The sequence below is a fragment of the Xyrauchen texanus genome, chromosome 50, assembly GCF_025860055.1.
Source record: "Xyrauchen texanus isolate HMW12.3.18 chromosome 50, RBS_HiC_50CHRs, whole genome shotgun sequence".
Classification (NCBI taxonomy): domain Eukaryota; kingdom Metazoa; phylum Chordata; class Actinopteri; order Cypriniformes; family Catostomidae; genus Xyrauchen; species Xyrauchen texanus.
The window spans coordinates 9,861,731-9,882,996 of NC_068325.1; the positions used below are offsets into that span (position 1 = coordinate 9,861,731).

General features: G+C 34.6%; 2 protein-coding genes across 3 annotated transcripts in view; both read right to left on the reverse strand.

Moving 5' to 3' along the window:
• Positions 1-1,226: 1,226 nt before the first annotated feature.
• On the reverse strand, positions 1,227-9,844 carry LOC127641411 (uncharacterized). 2 transcript variants are annotated; one of them, XM_052124413.1, is made up of 6 exons: positions 9,722-9,844; positions 9,523-9,637; positions 8,133-8,441; positions 7,356-7,448; positions 4,904-5,029; positions 1,227-2,849 (listed from the first exon to the last, which is right to left on the reverse strand). In XM_052124413.1, exons 2-6 carry the CDS (start codon positions 9,563-9,565, stop codon positions 2,689-2,691), a joined length of 732 nt encoding a protein of 243 aa, XP_051980373.1. In that variant the 5' UTR covers positions 9,566-9,637; positions 9,722-9,844; the 3' UTR covers positions 1,227-2,688. The 2 variants fall into 2 exon arrangements, with proteins under 2 accessions (XP_051980373.1, XP_051980374.1); XM_052124414.1 differs by having other exon boundaries at positions 9,523-9,633; positions 9,722-9,772.
• A 1,208-nt stretch (positions 9,845-11,052) lies between these two features.
• Positions 11,053-21,266, reverse strand: part of LOC127641504 (prolyl 3-hydroxylase 2-like) — a 73,752-nt gene continuing 63,538 nt past the window's right edge. Inside the window, exons 7-15 of the mRNA XM_052124544.1 lie at positions 20,851-20,891; positions 20,669-20,754; positions 19,744-19,871; positions 19,201-19,296; positions 18,128-18,278; positions 17,143-17,260; positions 16,956-17,031; positions 16,730-16,870; positions 11,053-13,748 (exon numbers count right to left, since the gene is read on the reverse strand). Coding sequence (XP_051980504.1) covers positions 13,656-13,748; positions 16,730-16,870; positions 16,956-17,031; positions 17,143-17,260; positions 18,128-18,278; positions 19,201-19,296; positions 19,744-19,871; positions 20,669-20,754; positions 20,851-20,891 — 930 coding nt within the window. The 3' untranslated portion in view covers positions 11,053-13,655. The remainder of the gene's footprint in view (positions 13,749-16,729; positions 16,871-16,955; positions 17,032-17,142; positions 17,261-18,127; positions 18,279-19,200; positions 19,297-19,743; positions 19,872-20,668; positions 20,755-20,850; positions 20,892-21,266) is intronic.

Consider the following 21,266-nt stretch of genomic DNA (forward strand, 5'->3'; position numbering starts at 1 on the left):
AATGTGATTGTAATTAACAGAAACAATTAACCCTTTCTAAAGCGGTTATTTTGAAAAAGTATTATCTTAATGTGTTATTTTAAAAAAGCATCTTGCTGTCTCAAAAGTATTTGCGCAAGTTGAAAAATGTTGCTGAATTGTCCCTATATTTACAAGATATCTCTATAACCCCCTGGGAACCTTTTACCCCAAATGTAGTAGTGTACCTTTAGCCCGGTTGTAGCCTTCTCCATATTTATAGAATATACACTGTATTTGTAAGATTTTATTTATTTCCATGCGTTTAGTAGGTCGGATATCACAATTTGCAAATTCCTGATATTTCCAAATGTTCAATGACTATGGGGGTTGTCAAATAATAATCAACTTCACAATAATGCATCAAATATTGTGAAGCACCAGCAGTGGTCTCGATTGCTTTAAGTTTATCTTAATTTCAATAAATCATGTGACCTTAAAAAAAATAAAAATAAAAAATTTGAAGTCCTGATTTATAGTAGTTGCATGCAAAACTTGTGCATGCAATACTTTCAGCAAAGAGAACATTGCATTTGCATGCAGTTGCACTAATACATATGGATTATGCATGCCCTGCCTGGCCCCAAATACAAAGCACTAAAGCATGATCCGATTAGCTTTTAACTCTCACTGTCGCTGCAATGCATGCCTCCGTCAGAAGATACATGTCTGTCTCACTCGCCACTATCAGCAACAGCAGAGATGTCAACCCGCACACCAGCAACACCAGCAGCACCAGCCGTCTCAGGACAGAAGCTCCAGGGCGGAAGTGAGGGTGGGGCTATGACATGCTATTTTCACATTTATATTTTATTTGATTGCAATAAATAACACATTTTACTGAGACATTGCGTGCTTTGTTCATAATGAAACCTCTGTATATTAATCTATATAAAAATTAAGGTTCACATTGTGTAAAAAGCAGTCCCCAGACAGGTTGTACACACAAAATAGCCTACATTTAAGAGGAAATACCTGTGATTTGGCCAATATGAGTATAATAGGAGACCTTTAAATATTGTAAAAAATCACTTTCTACCTCACTACACAATGCAAGTAAACATTATTATGATTCAAATCAAATGCTAAAATAAAACATGTAAAATAAAACACAAACAATAAGGATTCAGTCATGATTAGTATGCAATATACTTTATTAAACACTAAATAACAATAATAATAAATACAACTGTAAGCAGTTTCCCCAATAGTTTCTTCTTAAACCTGTAGTTTGTTTGGTATTAAAGGAATATTACGGGTTCAATACAAGTTAATTTAAATATTAATATTGATTACCACAAATATAAATTTCAACTTGCCCCTCATTTTCTTTAAACATTAAAATACTCATAATTTCAAAAGTATAGCCACAAAATATAAATAATATGCGTGTAAAAATGAATTTATTGTTATAAAATCACTTACTAACCTTTTTTGTGAAATGTTATAGCCAATTTTACAACTGCGTTACCATGATGATGTAATGTCAACAAACCCTAAACTCTAAAGGACAGTAAAAATTATGATTTAAACAACTTTACAGCTCAAACAAGTAAACAGAATTCTTAATGTGTGCTTTTATAAAATTATAAGCTTCATATTTCTGTCTTTAAACCCTCCAAAAATTGCCCCCCATTCACCTCCATTTGAAGTGACTCAATGTAACTTTGATTTCTACTTTTTATTTATTTTTTTACAAAAGGACAGATGAGTCTAAATATTTTTTTTTTTGTGTGGTAATCACATTATCCCACAAATGCTGTCAACTGAGCTTAACTTGTATTGAACCCGTAGTAGTTCACTCAATTTTGAAAATTCAGTCATAATTTACCGAAATGTTGTTCTAAACTCCGTAATTTTCTGTGAAAATATCAATGTTCATGACAACTATGAGAGATCCTCGTACACAGTGACTTGCGTGTTCATGCAAGAACTTGAATTGTTTAGTACTAAAATAATAAACATCAAAAGGTTAAATCTGTTTAATTCTGTGAGTGGATGCCATATTTTAGGACAATAATGAAACATGTCACAGATCAAAACATGTCAAAGCAATTGTCAGCAGTCAGAGGCCATGCAGAAGTGAGAATACCAGAAAAGGCATGTGAAAGCTTGCAGCAAAGGCTAAAGACTTGAAAACTTCCCAATAACTCCTGCACTATATTTGCATAGTTTTGTACTGACCAATGGCTATGTTTTTCTCAAGAATTAATTGATGAAAATCAGAAATAAACTAAACATTTCGTCTGCAATCTTGATTAGTCTGGTAAATATCTGGAAAAGGTAGGTATCTGTGTGACTACTTTCATGATACTTTTGGGTCCTTTTTAACTTCGTCTGCCATTGTTTAAAAAACAAAACTGACCGAGATATTTATTAAAACATCTATAAAATAAATTTATATGGATTTGGAATGACATGAGAGTGAGTAAATTATGACAGAATTTTTATTTTGGGATTAACTATCTCATAAAAATTTGTGTGCAGCTTCTTCTGGGCAGTACTACGTAAAAAAACTTTTTTTATGATCTCTCTTTATTATACAGATTCTCGCTTTATGGGAAATGCTGCATTACATCATTAAATACATGTTACGAGTAAGAAAATATACAAGATATTGTGTGGATTTTTGAATAGGTTTGAAGAATACAAAACTTTCAAATGGCATATCTATGGTCTGCGGATTTTGTTTGTTGAAATACAATCATATTTCCTCAGTGGTTTAATGGTTTCGTTTTTTTTGGATGCAGGTAGTTCGAAGCTCTCCGTCCGATTCCAAGAACACGTCCAGCAGCCCTCTTTCTGGGGTTTGGTGTTCTCATAAATGGTCTCTAGAAACAAATAGCATTGCAGATCATTGAAGAGTAACATCAAATAGTTAACATTGCAAAGCACACGCCACGCTGAGGGTCGTTGGAGGAAAACAGTTTTGCTGTGCACGCTGCACCTCTCTTCTCTTGTCTAACCACAAGTACTGAGAGGCAGTTTAATCCTCGTCAACTAGAACTAGTTCTCAGCGCTCTGAACCACACACCACCCACACTCATTCAGCGCTCTTTCGGAGGCCCAGGAAATAAATGTCTGACCCTGAGCAAAGACTCTTCCTGGAAAGGAATTGTCGTTTCTTAGGGGAGTCTCACTTAAGATGATTACTTATGATTTAATACATATCTTTAAATAATGTAATACATGTCTTTTTCATTACAAACAGCAATAAAGGAATGTTCTGGGTTCAATCCAAGTTAAACTCAATCGACAACATTTGATGCATAAATATGTGCCACAGAAAATAATTTCAACTCGTTGCTTATTTTATTTTTAAATAGCAAAAATCGCAATTACAAATGGAAGTGAATGAGGCGATAAACATTATAATATGCACTGTTTCAAAAGTATAGCCACAAGATTATTTTAGTGTGATAAAATCCCTTACTAACCATATCTGTGTACAGTTTTATCCAATATTACAACTTTGTTGCAATGAAGACATAACGTAGGAAAACCCTGTAATCTGGGAAATGACCTAATGCCAGTAAATCCCTGATTTTATCACACTAAAATCATGTTAATGTGTATAATGTTTACATCTTGTGGCTAAACGTTTGAAACTGTGAGTATTTTAATATTTATAGACTGGCCCCATTCACTTCCTTTGTAAGTGCTTTAGTGTAACAGCTTTAGTGTGTAATGCTTATATATATATATATAATGCTGTCAATTGAGATTAACTTGGATTGAAGCCTGAATATTCCTGTAATATAGAATGTGCGGTCACATGTGGGTTTAATAGTCATTTTACAACAGCTTTGAAAATAACATTTTCATTTGTTTTAAAGAAAGCATGACCTTGAGCTGGTATGGACTCCACCCGTTCATGCAAAACTTGATAATCCATGTTATCCAGCATGAGATAACATCTTGTGTGCTTCAATGGAAGCAAAATCTGACCGTTTGTACAAAGGACTTTACATGAGTCTAAGAAGGGTAGAGTCACATGTGGTAACCTGCTTGTGGTTACGATTAGGGGTTCTCACTCTCAATTGTGCACGTGGAAAGTTCTGTGTGGATCACAGAGAGTAGCATGAGCCTCCACATGCTGGGAGTCTCCGTGGTGTCATGCACAATGAGCCACGTGATAAAATGTGCGGACTGATGGTCTCAGACTTGTCCTCCACCACCCGGATTGAGGTGAGTAACCGCACCAAGTAGTGGACCTACTAAGCAGTGGAAACTGGGCATTCCAAATTGGGCAGTAAAATAAAAAATGATCAAAATCCTAATACTTTGTTTGACCCCAGCTCTGGGTTGACATCACAAAATGACGAAATACATGAAATATATTATCCACAGATTATTTCAAATAATCTTTTACTGTTTTGATAAACAGTCATTCTTGCTGACCAATTTAAGCACTCAAAGTATTTCACATAATTAATTTGTCATTGTCAGTCCTGAACAGACAGGAAGCATGACTGGTTGTTCTAGTGGTTATGTTTTTGTTTTGGCAACCCATTTGTTTGCATTTTGCTTCACGATGGCACTAGAAAGGGGTGCGAGCTGCGGAACAGTGGAGTAGACTATGTGTCTGTTTGCACAAGAGAACATCGCGTCCGCTGTCACTTAACGCCATTGATAACATCCGCAACGAGCAATCATCATAATATTAAAAATAACAAATTGCACGTTTGATCATTATAACACACAAATGAAACGGAGATGTTTCCCCTGTAGACATGCCACTAATGAAAGCTAATATAAAAAAACTGGTGAGGACACAATTGACCAAGGCAAAAAGTGGTGGGGACATACTCCACTCATCCCACCCATAAATGACACCAATACCTAATGAGCATAGATTTTGTTAAGTGTAATTTGAGTAACACACCTTTAGGTCTGCCAGTCAAAATCCTTATGACAACAATTAACACAACTAGTACTACGCATCCGACTGCCAATGCCAACCATATCCACCATTCACCCCGGTGGAAAGAACCAATTGGGGAGGTTGTAGCTGTAACACAAAAAAGGTCAAAAAAATATTCTTTGTTAGGTAATTTCTTCAGATGTATATGGCTTCTCTTATGGTTACAGTGTTATATTCAAAATCCCATTAACAGGATTTACATGACATTGTTTAGCAAATGCTTGTAAGAGATGCAAGTCAAAGATCTGATTCCTGAGTCTTAAGATGGAGATGTCACAGTGTGCAAGTTGTGGAAAACTGGTCACCTCAGACAGTGGTAAAATGATTTTAAATTACTGTGGCTTTTCTACAGACAAAGGCTAAATAAAAAATTTGATTAATCTAATTTTATTATAATATTTTTTTTTATTGTAGACCAGCTGTTGCTTTGCATGTATTTTTGGCCTTTCAATTAGAAAACATGTTAGGTTGTACATGTGTCATTTGACTGAATTTTATGCTCGTAGCTGTGTTATACTTTGTCTTTAAGAAGAAAGCTTTACTAAAATCGGAACCTGCAATGAGCAGTTACCATGATAAAACATTTCTCTCCATAAGTAATTAAGATCAAGCAGGAAAATGATGAAACCGTTAAAGGATTTGAATTGGAACTCAAAGTAAGAGCTAAACGCTTTTCATAATGAGTTATCATGGAAAACTATCCTTGCTTTACACATGTCAGAATATTTAACGGTTAATAAAGATAGTTATAGTAATTATATTCATTCTGTTCAATACTAGTTAAGCTCAGTCAACAGCATTTGTGGCATAATGTTGATTATCACAAAAATCTATTTTAACTTGTCCCTCCTTTTCTTAAAAAAAAAAAGCCAAAATCGAGGTTACAGTGAGACACGTACAATGGAAGTGAATGGGGACCATTTTGACCAAAGGTATAGCCATAATATATAAACAAGTGTGTTAACATGATTTTAGGGCGATAACATCACTTACTAACCTTATTTGTGTAAAGTAATAGCTAATTTTATAACTTAGATGCCATGACGATGTAATGTTTACAAACCCTAAAATTACTGTCAAAATTATAATGTAAACAACTTTACAGCTCAAGTAATACATGAGTTTTAAGAGAATAATTAATGGAAGTGCTTTTATAAAATTATAAGCTTCACATTTCTGCCTTTAAATCCTACAAGAATTGGCCCCATTGACTTCTATTGTCAGTGACTCACTGTAACTTCGATTTTTGCTCCTTTTTTTTTTTTTTAAGAAAATGAGGGATGAGTAAAATGTAATTTGTGGTAATCAGTATTATGCCACAAATGCTGTCGACTGAGCTCACTTGTGTTGAACCCAGAATATTCCTTTAAATAAAAAACAAACAAATAAAAAACCTAGAATGTTAAATAGATAAAGATTTACAATTAAACAAGCAAGTTTTGTGTAAATTTGTGGTATTCTGATTCCAATTCTGAGTGTCATTCTGATTTTCCTGGGTGCTGGTGATGTTGGCATCTGTAGAAGAAGCAAACCATATTGAAATTGCTAAAACTGTAACAGCCTTTTTAAATAAAAGTTGATCAAATAAAAGGATCATGAAAAATGCTGGGTTGAAAAATTCTCTGGCTAAAGATGCTGAAAGAGGAGCTAAAAATGGTTGATGAGCCACTTTGTCCAAAATTGTACGTTTAGATATCAATCTCGCCTGTTTTTGCTACAATCAAGCAATTTTATTTAAAGGAATATTCCAGGTTCAATACATGTTAAGCTCAGTCGACAGCATTTGTGGCATAATATTGATTACCACCAAACTTTATTTTGACTAGTTCGTCCTTTACTTTAAAAAAGCAAAAATCGAGGTTACAGTGAGACACTTACAACGGAAGTGAAAGGGGGCCAATTTTTTAATGTTAAAATACTCACTATTTAAAAAATATAGCCACAAAATATAAACAATATGCGTATTAACATGATTTTAGTGTGATGAAATCACTAACCTTTTCTGTGTTAAGATATAGCTAATTTTATAACTTTGTTGTCATGACAATGTAATGTGAACAAAGCTTAAAGCAAAAAACGACTGTAAAAATTACAATTTAAACAACTTTACAGCTTACATGAGTTTTAACAGAAGAATTCATTTAAGAGTTTTTATAAAATTGTAAGCTTCACATTTCTGCATTAAACCCTTAAAAAATTGGCCCCATTCACTTCTACTGTAAATGCCTCATTGGAACCTAGATTTTCCTTTTTTTAAAGAAAAGGAGGGATGGGTCAAATAACATTTTTGTGGTAATCAGTATTATGCCACAAATGCTGTCGACTGAGCTCACTTGCGTTGAACCCGGAATATTTCTTTAAATAAAAAACAAACAAATAAAAAACAAAGAATATTAATTAGATAAAGATTTACCATTAAACAAGCAAGTATTGTGTACATTTGTGGTATTCTGATTCCAATTCTGAGTGTCATTCTGATTTTCCTGGGTGCTGGTGATGTTGGCATCTGTAGAAGAAGCAAACCATATTGATATTTTATTTAAAGGAATATTCCAGGTTCAATAAAAGCTAAGCTCAGTCGACAACATTTGTGGCATAATATTGATTACCACCTAAATTTATTTTGACTAGTTCCTCTTTTTCTGTAAAAAATAAAGCTTAAATCTGGTGTACAGTGAGACACTTACAATGGAAGTGAATGGGGCCAATCCGTAAATGCTCAAATATGTATTATTGATGATTTAAATAACTTTACAGTTCAAATAACATATGAGTTTTAATAGAACAATGAATGTAAGCGCTTTTATAAAATTGTAAACTTCACATTTCTGTCTTTAAAAAATTGGCCCCACTCAAGTAAGCACCTCATAACCTCGAGAATGTTTTTAAGAAAATTAGTAATAAGTCGAAATTATTTTTGAGGTTATCAACATTATACCATAAATGCTGTCTATTGAGCTTAACTTGTAATGCACCCAGAATTTTCTTTTAAGAGAGGAGTCAAAGTTTAGCTTTTTATTACCAATCAGGTGCTGTGTAGTCGCTTTGTTTAGTTTTCAATTGGTTGTTTTCATATATAGCTTAAAAGTACATTTATTGATTAGATTCCTTGCCAGATTGCTTTATTAAACGACGTGTGTTGTATTAATCTGTAGCATACACACCTTTTACTCATCCCTTCAATACTTACCAACAATAACTTGAGTCCCATTACTGCACTGCTCTTTAAGATAAGGAATATCTATTACAACTTTGCAGGAGTACCATCCGCTTTCATTGGTCCTGATGTCATTAATGTATAGGGTATTTCTATGCTGTCCTTTAAGTTTGTTGTTTGAGTCACAGTCGTAATTTGATGTTTGGTAATAGTGCCAGGTCACTTTGTATTTCATGTCAACTGGCAGAATGGTGCAGTTGATGGTGACCGAGTCCCCTTCACAGACTTTAATGTACTTTGGTGGAAGATGGAGATTTTGAAATGTACTCCTAATCAAAGCACCTAAAAGATACAAAGATTGGACAAGAAGCATACAAAAAGAATGCAAATTGTATTTCATAGAAGAATAAATCAATAAAAAAAAAAACTGTCCTTTTTTGCTAGTCAGCCGTCAAGTTGTCAAGTAGCAAATACATAATTTATCACAATACGTGTTTGATTGGAATATTGACTTTGTTATGAATGATTATGAAACCTTGTTTGATATTAGAATAAAAAATACCTAATTAGCATTTTAAACAAGTTACTTTGCATCTACAATCCAAGCAGGACATTTTTGCTTTTGGTAAGTACTAGTAAGGGCCTACCGTATTTTTATATAACTTTGTTAAACATTGTTACGTGCCATTTTCAACATGCTTTACTCAGTTTTATTCAAAACGATACATTCTCATAATATAATTGCAAATGTACAACCGAAATAAGTTACTTTGTATTAACTATCCAAGCAGGTAATTGGTACGTTTGGTAGAATATATATATATATATATATATATATATATATATATATATATATATATATATATATATATATATATGCTAGTATGTTACTAAACTATGTGAACCATAATGTTTTGGCATTGTCAACATTAGCTACGTAGTTTAATCGAAACAGTAAATGTGCACAATATATCTCTACTTAATTATGCCAAAAAGCCTTTTAAAACGTACAACTGAAGCAGGTTACTTTGTTGTCTACCATCCAATAAGGTAACTTGTACTTTATATTTAAGCATTTCGCAGATGCTCCCAAGTGAATTTTAACGCGATTCCCTGATATCTGAAGCCACGAGCTAACCGCTGATTGCCTCAGGCTCTACAAGTTGAGCTACAGGAATTTACTTGTGTAGAAGTACCTCAGTATCGTATTTTATGTTAGTATGTTAAACAAAGTTATGTGCCATTATCAGCATGAACTACTTAGTTTTAATAAAAACAATGCTTTCTTAACATACCCTGACTTAATGAGTAAAATCCCTTTTTTACCTCAAAAATTGCAACTTGCCTTTCTTGAAGTGATGTAAATTATTTCCAAACAACATTGATAAAACTTTCGAAATAGTGTGAGTGTTATCCCACTTACCTGCGATTAACAGAAAAAAGATTTCATTACATGGTCGATCCATGCCTCGATTTGGCACAGATGGTGCTCTGATTACACAAGAGCTTTGGCAGTCAATAGAAGAAGAAAAAACTGTCTAAACGAGAAGAAAGCTCAAGTTCAGATCCAACTTCATCAAACTGTTTAAAAAAAAAAACTGAACAAAGGAGCACAACAGCACCTTGAATCTTTAAATGCAAATGTGTTAAGCTTCCTCGTTCGTTTGTGGTGATACAAGCACTTGAAGTCTGGCAGAGATACTTAAACAGGTTCCTGTGTGGTCATGCTTATGAATAAGTCTCAGTTATTCTTCTGTGCCCCTCAGACAGAGGCACATTTAAAACAGAACTTCTAAGAACAATGTTGCCTTGAAGCCAAAGTCCACTTGGCAGTGTTCAAATTAAGAAAGTTTCCAATACTTTTTATTTTCTTTTGCAGATGATTTAAATACACAATGCATTGTAGAACACATAAGATGATGCACTTAGCTCTTTCTAAGTGGGTGGAAAATGTTTAAGAGTCACTTTGAAGCACCACGCAAGAGTTTAAAAGAACAACGAAAGCAGGTCAGTCTCTCTAACACAAACGAGAATACACTGCCACAAAAAACACCATGCACACACCAGAGATACTTTCAGTTTGAAAGATATACATTTGATTGATACAGTTAGGATTTGACACCATATCCATGAGGGAACTCACATCCTGCTGAGCATAGTGATGTAAAGCGAATGTGGTTTTGGCATTAAACTTGTAAGGCAATCCTAAACCACTGTTTAGAAGTCAACCTGAATGTGAAACTGAAACACATATTATAATACTCTCATTTTCTTTACAAATCCAGCATCGCTCATTTTGTTTGCAATGGTATAATGTGTATTTTCTGTACTAGTCTTTGTGATCTTGATCATTATACAGCAATCGTCTGTTACTGTATCATAGCAATGGTTTGAGGAATGAGTGAATACAGTAGACGATTCTTATCTTCAACTTCTAGACTTGAAGCACATTGTGTTTGTCTATACTTGAGATCTCACTTTATGACTAATAAATGCAGAAAACCAGCTAAATCCAAAGAGTTCACATACTTTTTCCAGCCACTGTAAATATTTGTATGACTGAAATTATTATTAAATTATCAAATAAGTTATTTTAATTCATCAGTTTTATTTATTATACATATTAAAATGGATCAAATTTAGCAAAATTATATATTTTTATTTAAAATGGATCAATTGTACAATAACAGCTTTCATTTGAACAACTTACCCCAGTGTTTTAAACAGTGTGTCAGAGTCCTGCTATTGATGTTGTCACAAAAGGTCAACATGAGTTACATTATCTGGATCTGTTTTCCTTTGCAATAACAGTTTAAATGTTCAGTACCTTTTTTTTTTGTAGTCAAAACTTTAAGGTATGTGGCTATGCAGAAATAGACTTTCAAATATTAAGCTACCCTGAGAAATATTCACTGGAATTAAAAAGTGTGACAACTAACCCTGGTTTCCTCAATTACAAAGAATACAGTGTAGTTAGTACATATTTAATTATTTCTGGCTACAAAAACTGAAGAACACAGATAGAATAGATATATTTCAGTCTTTAATTTAAAATCCATATAGCAAACAACATTTTACATTACATAAAAGAATACTTAAATACTCATGTACTTAAATATCACTGACAAAAAGTGGCCATCCTCCTTATTCAAAATTCAACAAGACCTCCGGCGTTTAAAATCAACTGTAGATGAGTAGCCTATCAATCTATTTTCTTCCATACATCTCAGTGCAAAGCACATTGCAACTGTCCAAAAGAGAAATGCAACACAAGTCAATTAATTTGAAAGGAAAGGACAGTTATATGCCACATTTAATTTCAAATTCCTTGAAACAGGAACAAATAGAATCTTTTATTAAAAAAGGTTCCTAATATCAAATTCTGCTGACACTTGCTATTATACGGTCGCTGTCTATGATCAAACCACACCATAGATCGGAGTCAGCTCATTTGTAAACAGTTATCTAGTCCCATGGTTTTGAGGCATGAGATAAATTGAATAATCTAAAAGCATCGCAGTGTCACAGAAATAAATCACAGTGCTCTTTTTATAGTACATTAAAAGCAAAAACATGTAAAGAATGTACAGTATATATATATATATATATATATATATATATATATATATATATATATATATAAAACTGTGCAAATCCTAATTTTTCATAGTCTGTTTCTTTGGGTAACTTGGATTATGTCTAGTTAAACAAACGTGAGTATCAAATAATTCTAAAACAGCTATTAAGATTATTGCTGCTACGAATGGTAAGTTTCTGTTCATAAAATGAAACTGCCAAATCCTATTTTCCTTAATAGCAATGAAAATAATGTTCCCTGTTTCTTTTAAAGTCAACATGAAACGCAATCGCAGCCCATTTTATTTCCGTAATGTGACGCATTTCTAAATGTGAAATAGAAAAATATTATAGACTTCATATATCCAGCGGGAATTGATTGGATTGTGAAAATCGGGCATTTCAAACAAGCATTAAATTTACTGCATGAACTATTGCAGAGATTTTAGAAAGATTGCAGTACCTACAACAGTAGCTATTTGGCTAATTGGCAATAACACTATTTTATGTCAGACAAAAAGGAAAGTCGTTTCAGAGGCAGAGAAAGTTATTTCAGTTTGATGAAAGATTATGAAAAAACATAATTTTTTTTAAACAATGTGCATTAATGAATTGTGCACAATAAGACCAGACATGTGTATTAACCCTTGTGTTGTGTTCATTTGTGCCAATACCTTTTGAGATCTTGTCAACTTCTTTTTAGTAATTATGATTTGGTTTTGTACCTTTTTATGAACATATTTTTTATACATGTGTATTTGTTATTGATAGAAGGATTCATTGAACTGAGCTTATACCAGACTAGTGGGGGGCACTCCATGCAGAAAAAATTCAAATGATGTGATAAAATACTAAAGGCTTGCTTGATCTAAACAAATTAGGTTTCATTTTAAAGCTTAACATCTGGACTTTACAATGCAAAGCTGATCCTACCAATTCTTAAATTACGCTTTTTCATTTTTCTGACAAACTAGCACTATTTTGTTCTCATAAGTTGCCAATTTGTTATCACAACAATTATATTCGGAGTTGGTAAAAACATTGAAAAAGATAGCCATGTTATATATTGTTGGAAAGTCTCAATTAGTAAAATACAACGAGCAAATTTGTTTCACTCGAAGGCCAAATTGCAGTGAGTATTAGTGTATGAAGTTCCCACTGACACACTTAAATATAATAAACAGGAGTGTCTTTTGTCACTTTTTTCCTCATTACTTCCTGAAACATACATATAACATAGACAATGACATGACGTAAATTACAGCAGACTATCCCGATTCAAATGAGCCCAAACACATAATATATGTAGATCTTGAAATACTCTTCAAAGAGTGTCCATGGAAAGACGATGCACAAAAGGGTGCTCAACACACGCTGTGTGTGTTTTTTGTGTGCGAGCACATGTCCGTGGACTTTGTGTGTGTAAACATACATTCATAAATCACCTAAAGGACTGGGATGTTCCTGAACACTTAATATTTCTGTATTTTGTAATCTAATCCATACTTTTCTAATGGCTGGTCACTTTAGATTGGGAACACCAGAGGTGTAACACAGTGTAATAAAACCAATACATTTTTATAATTATCTTATAATTTGTGTTCAGATGTCCTGAGTGAACAAAGTCATGGAATTGTATTCCAACTGAATGAAATAAACTATAGTTATAAAAAAAGTTGGAACACAACATAAGGGTAAAGTAAACACTGTGAATTTTGATTTCACGTTGACTTTAAGGGTATAAAATGAGAAGCTATTTCAAACACACTAAAACAAGCAAAAATGTGAGCCAGATTTCAAACTGAGGTCTTACTATGCACAAATAATAATAATAATAATAATAATAATAATAGTTTTTCCAAAGGTCAAAAACAAAATAAAAAACCTTTACATCAAACCGTAAAAAAATAAAATCATTCTGATCATTAAATAAATAGGCATTGACATGAATCCTGTGCTCTCTTCCAATTGGCTGATGGACTATAACTCGTCTTTCGGGTTTATCTGGAGGCTGTGATCCCACATGTGCTGGTTTTCCAAAGCTTGAACCACCTCATCAGCTTGAAGCCTCTCCTGTAGATTGATTTAAAACCATTGGAGTTCAGTCATGCCATGTACAATATACAGTAAAGTACAGTATGTTAGTCAGTTATAGCTAAATTGTGTAATTAAAATTTTTTGGGAAGCTACATTGAAACAGTAGCTGCACCAGCTGCAAGATAAAGTCAAGATACTGAGTTAACAAAGTATTTAGCTACACTACAAGTTACTACCAAAAAGTAGCTAACTACATTGAAGCTTTTTAAATAAAAGATTTTGAAATATTTAACAATAAGATTTCAACCCATTTTAAATAAAGATTTTTTTGCAGAATTAAATATCATCTAACATTAAGCAATTAGGTTGACAAAAGGGCTGGTAGTAGGATGAGACCTTTGCTTTTTTGTGGTTGGGGTCCTTCCGACTGAGTGGAGGCACAAGAAAAATCTAGGGGGGCAGTGCCCCCCTTAGCCCCCAATAGTTGACAAAAATAAATGAAACATATTTGTGCTAAATATAAATAAATAAAACTAGAAAAAACTCTAGTGTATATATATGTATATATATGTATATATATATATATATATATATATATATATATATATATATATATATATACACTGTCAAACAGTGATAAACAGCAGCGATTAACAAAAATTTTCACTTCGAATAAGAAGCGATTCACTGATTAACTGCGCAGGTGCTCAAGTGAATCAATTAATAATTTATGTGAACAAGTTCGAATGTAAACAAATCATTTATTTTAACCGGCTCATTTATATGAATTGTCCAAAAGATGATTTGGTTTTCCCAGCCCTACATATGTGAAATAAATTGTGGTTTAGGTGTGCCCACTTGATTACTCCCTCGGCTTCATTACTGCAATGTGATGTGACAGATGTAGCATTTTCTGACGCTACAGTGCTATAGTATTATGAGCTACTGTAAAAATGTAGTCAAGCTAGTAGCGGCACTACTTGTAGTTAGTACTCCCCAGCACTGATAATTTCTGTGCCACAAGCCTCACCAAACGGAATTGCGAAAATAATTACTTTTTCACAAAAATTTCCGAACACTGCCCCAGCCTGCAATTGGTTGAAAAACATACTCCCACCAAAAATGCCAGTTTGAGATATATATTTTTAAGGCTTTAGACGAAATATAATTTGAAGCCTAATTGCTTTCCGTTTAATGTAGTTTGGATTAATAGTGTTGGGAGACCACAAGAGGGAGATATAACATTTATTGAAACGGGTTGCGGGTAGGACAACGCAAACCTGTGGATCTAGTCACCATACACTGAAAATGTACGAAGGTTTTTGTACTTCCTCAAGAATGAACAAAGTGACGTTTGCAGGTTGGTGTATGAAACTGGTGTAGCTGCTGTGGCAGGGTGAGCAAGAGACAGACACAGTGGGTGTGGTGTCAAGCCTCGGAGAGGCATTTATTGGAAGTAATAATAAATGTAAAATGTCCAAAAGGGGTAACCCAAGGGGGAATAGTGTTCATATTAAAGGGGGAATCTGGCATCACTTGCGGTGAAACGGGGCTCTGTGAAAGGGCGGGGTAATATCCATAGGATCGCCCAGGGTCAATCGGCTGCTCATGCTCCCCCCCCAAAGTCCATGGCGAGAGGGTTGGCGGTGTTACTGCAGGCCTGTCTCCCAAGGCCCACCCGCGGCAAGCGTGAGGGGAAGGCGGCCCAGCATCTAGCCCGTCAGGGGCAACTTGAGCGGTTCACCCCTAGTGACTCATTAACACGTCTGGGGGTCCGAAGATTGGTTCTGGCAGCACACCATCTCGTCCAGCTCCGAAACCTCCCAGCTCTGGTCCTGGGTGTGCGAGGATGCCAGTGTGCACACGTGGAGATTTGTAGCCGGCTCCCCAAGAAGAGGTGTGCTCTGCGTTTATAAGATAGCGGTGATGAAGCATTATTCCCATCAGGTGTGCTTCATTCACCGCTGACTAAACAAGGCTTATTAATTATGCACCTCTTCTGACTCTCCCGCCCAACTCCTGTCGTGAGCCTGGCTGAAGGGCGGCCCTAAGAGGCGGGGCAAAGATGATAAGCCGGAGGGGCGGATCATTCCGCCACACTGTGCAAACTGAATGATTAGAAAATATTATGCAATTTCTCTGTATGTAGCCTTGAAGAAAAAGACATACTTGTAACTGAAAATACATTGTGTAGGCTAAATGAAAAATAACTATACACAATATATCATCCAGTGATGGATAGAGTAAATAATCTTTGTTCATAATGATTTGGGTCGAATTTAATGAGTTGAGCTCCGTGGCACTGCAGAAATTTGAGCAGCCTCCAGAGATGGTGAGTGCAATGGTTGTGTTGAGAAATATTTATGAAGAGACAAAGATGTGCAATGAACAGCCCTATTTATTTCTGAAAAAATGCTGATATGTATCGATAATCATCTGGACATTTCTTTCTAAAATCTATACTTGAAAAAGGCAGCGATTCCAAGCCTATTACACACTTTATTATGTTTTATTGACTTATTATGCCTAGGTTTTATTTATAGTGTGCAGGATCTTCGTCACGTACAATATAGAAATAGGTGAGAGTAGGTGAAAGGCATGTGTTTTATAAATATGTAAATGTAAACACACTGGGCATCATTTTGCTTTGTTGTGAGAACAGGAAGTGGTTTCGTGGTTTGACATCACGCATTGGTGAGTACAACACTTTGTTTGGTGGGTATATGTGGCGCAAGACTTGTTCAATGGAAACTTCAGATCTGATGAGCCGAAGCAGACAAAACAGAATAAATGAAGGAAATTTTAGAATGCAGTAGGTTAGCCTATGGTACCATTCACTTTCTTTATATGGGGGGGGTTTACAATGAAAGGTGACTAATGCTAATATTCTGCCTAACGTCTCCTTTTGTGTTCCACAAAAGAATGCAAGTCATACGGTTTTGGAACAGCATGAGGGTGAATAACTGATTACAAACTGCCAAAATTAATCTGAAATGAATATGTTTATGCTTTCTCACCAGTTCCCTGTAGAGGGGGTCTAAAGTGAACCAAAGTGCAACAGCGCATCTCTGCCCTCTAGTGACCGCACGCACACCATGCGGATTCTCTCCACCAGATGAAAAACCAACCATCCGGCCACACCTGGGCTTCACAGACGCCTGCCATAGGAAACATTGCTTTAAAACTATGAACCCTTTCTGATATGACTGTTGTGCAAAATGTTGAACAATGCATCGTCCTTACAGTGACAGTCTTGGCATCAATTTTGGTAAAAATGAATTCTCCACCATTAAAATCCCCATTCAAATACAGCAAGGCACTGAATGACCAGAAAAAGAAAGAAGGAAAAATAATTTTTTAATACGTTTAAATACACTAAAGTTAGAACTAGATTTTCTAACCTTCTTGCCATCATGTAAAAAGATCTCACCTGTAGTCACGGTAGGTATATGCAGGCGGCTCTTTCCAGCATTCATGTGCCTCTGGGTCAAGTAGACAGTTGTCGGCATGTATTGGGTGACTAAGATCATTTCTGTGGTCTTGTTGACCTTTAATCAGAAGGAAATATAATAAATGAAATATGCTAATCACCAATAATAGCAACAAAAAAAAATCACAGCAAATACACTGCTTTAGCAGGACAATATTTAAGTGTTTTACAGTAACACTTTACAATACAGGTTGTTTACATTAACATTTTTTAGCGCAAGACTTAATATCAGGGTTCCCACACTTTTTGACCAACTAATTTCCATGACGTTTAAGTGATTTTCCAGTCGTAATTGATTACTGGATAAGCATTTTCAAAAATTCATTCAGCTTCACTAATGAATCAGTGAGGCCAATTTGCAAACAGATTCACTGAAAACTCCAAAAACTGATTAGCTCAAAAATCAGGCAACAATATTGTCTGCGAGCAGTTTTACTCTTCACAATTAAATGATGTAGAGCAGAGTATAACAAGAAAAACCAAAATTCGCATTAAAAAATAACAATTCTGTTACTTTTAAGATTTTCTTAATTTCCATAACTTTTCTGCACTGTTTATTTTCCTGATATTTTCTGTTTTTTAAATGTTGATTGATACTTATTTCTACATCTACTAAAACATTTTTAACATTAAATGTGGCATATATAACATTACAAGTTACAATGCTTTATAAACTAACGTGAAGATTAATAAAATGCTGTAAAAATATATTGTTCACTACTCCTAATGCATTAATGTTATGGTGACAGTGTGCAATAAGGTTGTATACCTTATTTACCAGCATTATTAATACTTTAACAATGTCATGATAAATCTTACAAGTCAAACTTAAGTAGTCGAGTACCTGTATACTAAAGGAATGTGTGAGATACTCTGAACAGAATTGCTCAAAATGTGGTGTGACCTGAGGTAGAAAGTGCTGTACCAGATATGGCTGTCCTACACACGAGATGTGTGTATGAGAAATGCAGAGTGGAATTCAACATGAAGTATGACTCAATTATCCGCCTGGCCTTCTCGCTGACATCATAAAAGAGGCGAGCACTTCTTAAAGGTACACGTCCCTCATATCCATACTGCAAAGGGTAAATAGTGAATAATTAAACAAAATGTGTAGATTAATAAAAGAACATATGTAAGATGAGTTAAACTCTGAAACAAGCTGCCTAGACAAGATGAAAAGGAATCATATGACCGACATGAAAGCTGCTCCAAAAGGATGTCTTAAAGATTCCTTCTAAGATGTTGCATTATGAGCAAAATGCAGATTCTAAATATACTTATGCTTCATTCAATACAGAAAAGTATCAATATAAAAGTCCAATCTAATTAAACATGGACAGTTTGACGCAACACTTGTGTATGCTTTGTATTTTATAATTGGAATATCGTGTTGTTAGCTTAGCAACATGCTAACGTCAAACTCTATAGGAATCAACTAAGTTGAATCTCCTGTGCGTTTCACGTGTGGAATGCTTTTCAGTTAGTATGCTATACGGGACAATGTCACGTCACAACGGATTGAGGCTGTTGTATACATTGGACGCGTCGATGATGATGTAATCGGACTGGGGTTCGGACACAAATGATATGATCGGAACTGAGACCACGGGGCATGTGGGAGGGGGGAAGAAACAAAATGGGTTCTGTCCAAGCAATTGAACCAAGTGTAAAAGTGTAAAAATGATGTTAGGAAACAGAAAATGGAGTATTCAACTGACTACAAAATAGTGTGGACGTGGCCTTAGGAGGCTGCTGCTTATTGGTATTGGAACTGGAGTGGTGGTGGCGTAGTGCCTAAAGCACAGGGCTGTTAATCAGAAGGTCACAGGTTCTAACCCGACGGCCACCACCATTGTGTCCTTGAGCAAGGCACTTAACTCCAGGTTGTTCCAGGGGGATTGTCCCTGTAATAATTGCACTGTAAGCTTTGGATAAAAGCGTCTGCCAAATGCATAAATGTAAATGTAACTGTCCTAGATGTAAATGTGAGTTTACCTTGAGCGTTTTCAATACGGTTGCCCCTTCAAATTTCTCATTGGGTGTGTGAGGGGACATTTTTCCCTTGTAGCCATCACCAGCTGCAGTGACACTCTGCCAATAATGGAATAATTCAAATAACACAACCCATTCAATCAATTACAGTATTTAACTATAAATATGACATAATATACTACTACAAAGAAGTCTAGTAACAGTATATGTTAAGGTACATGCTAGATTTGCACTATGACAATGGCATAATACACCTAACACACCTAGACTAAATTTGGCTAACATTATGTGAGCAAATGTTTTTTTTTTTTTTTTTTTTAATGCTAATGGAACATGCTTTTGACAGTAGTATTTGATAAAAGATCTCACATTTTTAGGAGAAAAACTCAATGTTTGTCCGTAAACTCAATTTATTTACATTTGTACAGTATTACACTATAAGGAATGTTATGCTAACATAACGTATGCTAACATTCTCCACGCATTAAGAAAACTGGACATTTTCATGTCTCCGCATCCACAATGTAACAGTGGATGTACACTCACGTGTGCCAGATGTTTAAGCTCAGAGCACTCGTCCTCGGTGATGACATCATCGAAAAGCACTCTTTGAGTTCCATTGAGAGCCTCAGAGTTCTGCACAAGTTTTACATTCTCATAGAGCAGTGGACCTCCTACACACATAAACACACTCACACTTGAATACACTGACTTGCTAAGTGATTTTTAGAAACCAACAAAAATGTCAATGGGTCTTAATCTATAAAGCTATCAAAAATACAACTTACACAAAAACATTTACTTGAATACACCTCTACTATGATGAAAATGCTAGAGGTGAATACACTTCTACTATGATACATTTCTCAGTTCAAAGTCAATAAAAAAAAAAATTCTTCTGAGGCTTAAAGTGTGGTGTATCCGTCCGGAGACGGATCTCGTTAAAAGATGAAGATCTTGAGAAAAAGAATGTTGCTATAAGTATTTTGGAGATATTTATTATTATTTTTATTATAGTTTCTTAAAAAATCTGTGAAAATGTTTGTCTAAGAACTCTTGTCCACCAAATCAAAATCAATGGGGTGTAAGCAATATGTGCTATTTTGTCATAAAAAAAAAAAAAAACATAAAACAGAGAGGACCCATATAACATATATAAAAAAAATTCTTCCAGGTCAAATGGTGTTACCATAAAAAAAAAAACTTATAGTGAAAATCAAGGTAAATTATAATTTTTTTTTTCTTCATTATTAATTATTAAGTTGTTTACACTCTCATGCAATGTGCAAGGAAAGTATGTTAATACCTTTTACTTGATGGTTACACCTAATGACATTTTTAAAGTAATTAAAACAAAAACTAAACATGTTTTAAACTAGATTTTTAAAAGATCTTTAATTTTTATCGCCTCGGACAATCTTATTTGTAAATTGGTGTTTCAGTATGTTTCAAAAGTTACACGAGACATCACCTTCATGAAGCTCTTGAACCACAGTGACGTTCTTCTTTCCTGATATCGGCACATAGTCCATCCATCCATCTGTACCAGAAGGAATTCTGAAGACAAAAATTCAAGACATGAGCATTAAACCAACACAAAGAACTCATTAACCTGATTAAAACGGTAACTAATAAACAAGTTACACTGCTTACCTGTTAGCATCTTCTCTACCCCCTGAACTGCTCCAATAATTCTGAATAGAATGACAAACACAAAAGTTACACAACCAATGTAAATGTCTCTAATTATAAAATGTTATGCCTCTGTGTTAACTGATTACAAGTACTGAGCTGGAAGTTAAGAGGCCGCTTTCTATTCACTTTCATACGCATACGAAAAGATGTTTGGCCAATAGAAGATCTAAATGTCACAGATTGACGTCTTCAGAAAAAACATGGAGGAAACTTTTATTTTTGTGGCTTTAAAAGAAAACAAACTTGAATTAAAAAGAGAAGCTGCAGGATAGTAGGAAGCTGGAGTAGATAGATGGTTTATTTATTATGTATAATTCCTATTTTAGGCTTGTTTGATGATCCCACCACAAGGGGGCGATTTAGGTTGCTTTTCA

What these genes read in the sequence shown, in the direction of transcription:
- LOC127641411 (XM_052124413.1), bottom strand. Translation starts at nt 9,565, where the DNA reads ATGGATCGACCATGTAATGAAATCTTTTTTCTGTTAATCGCAG. An exon ending in CAATACTTGCTTGTTTAATG is followed by an intron (nt 5,030 to 7,355) that starts GTAAATCTTTAT and finishes TTTGTGTTACAG; the next exon opens with CTACAACCTCCCCAATTGGT. An exon ending in TTTGACTGGCAGACCTAAAG is followed by an intron (nt 2,850 to 4,903) that starts GTGTGTTACTCA and finishes ATTTGTTTCTAG; the next exon opens with AGACCATTTATGAGAACACC.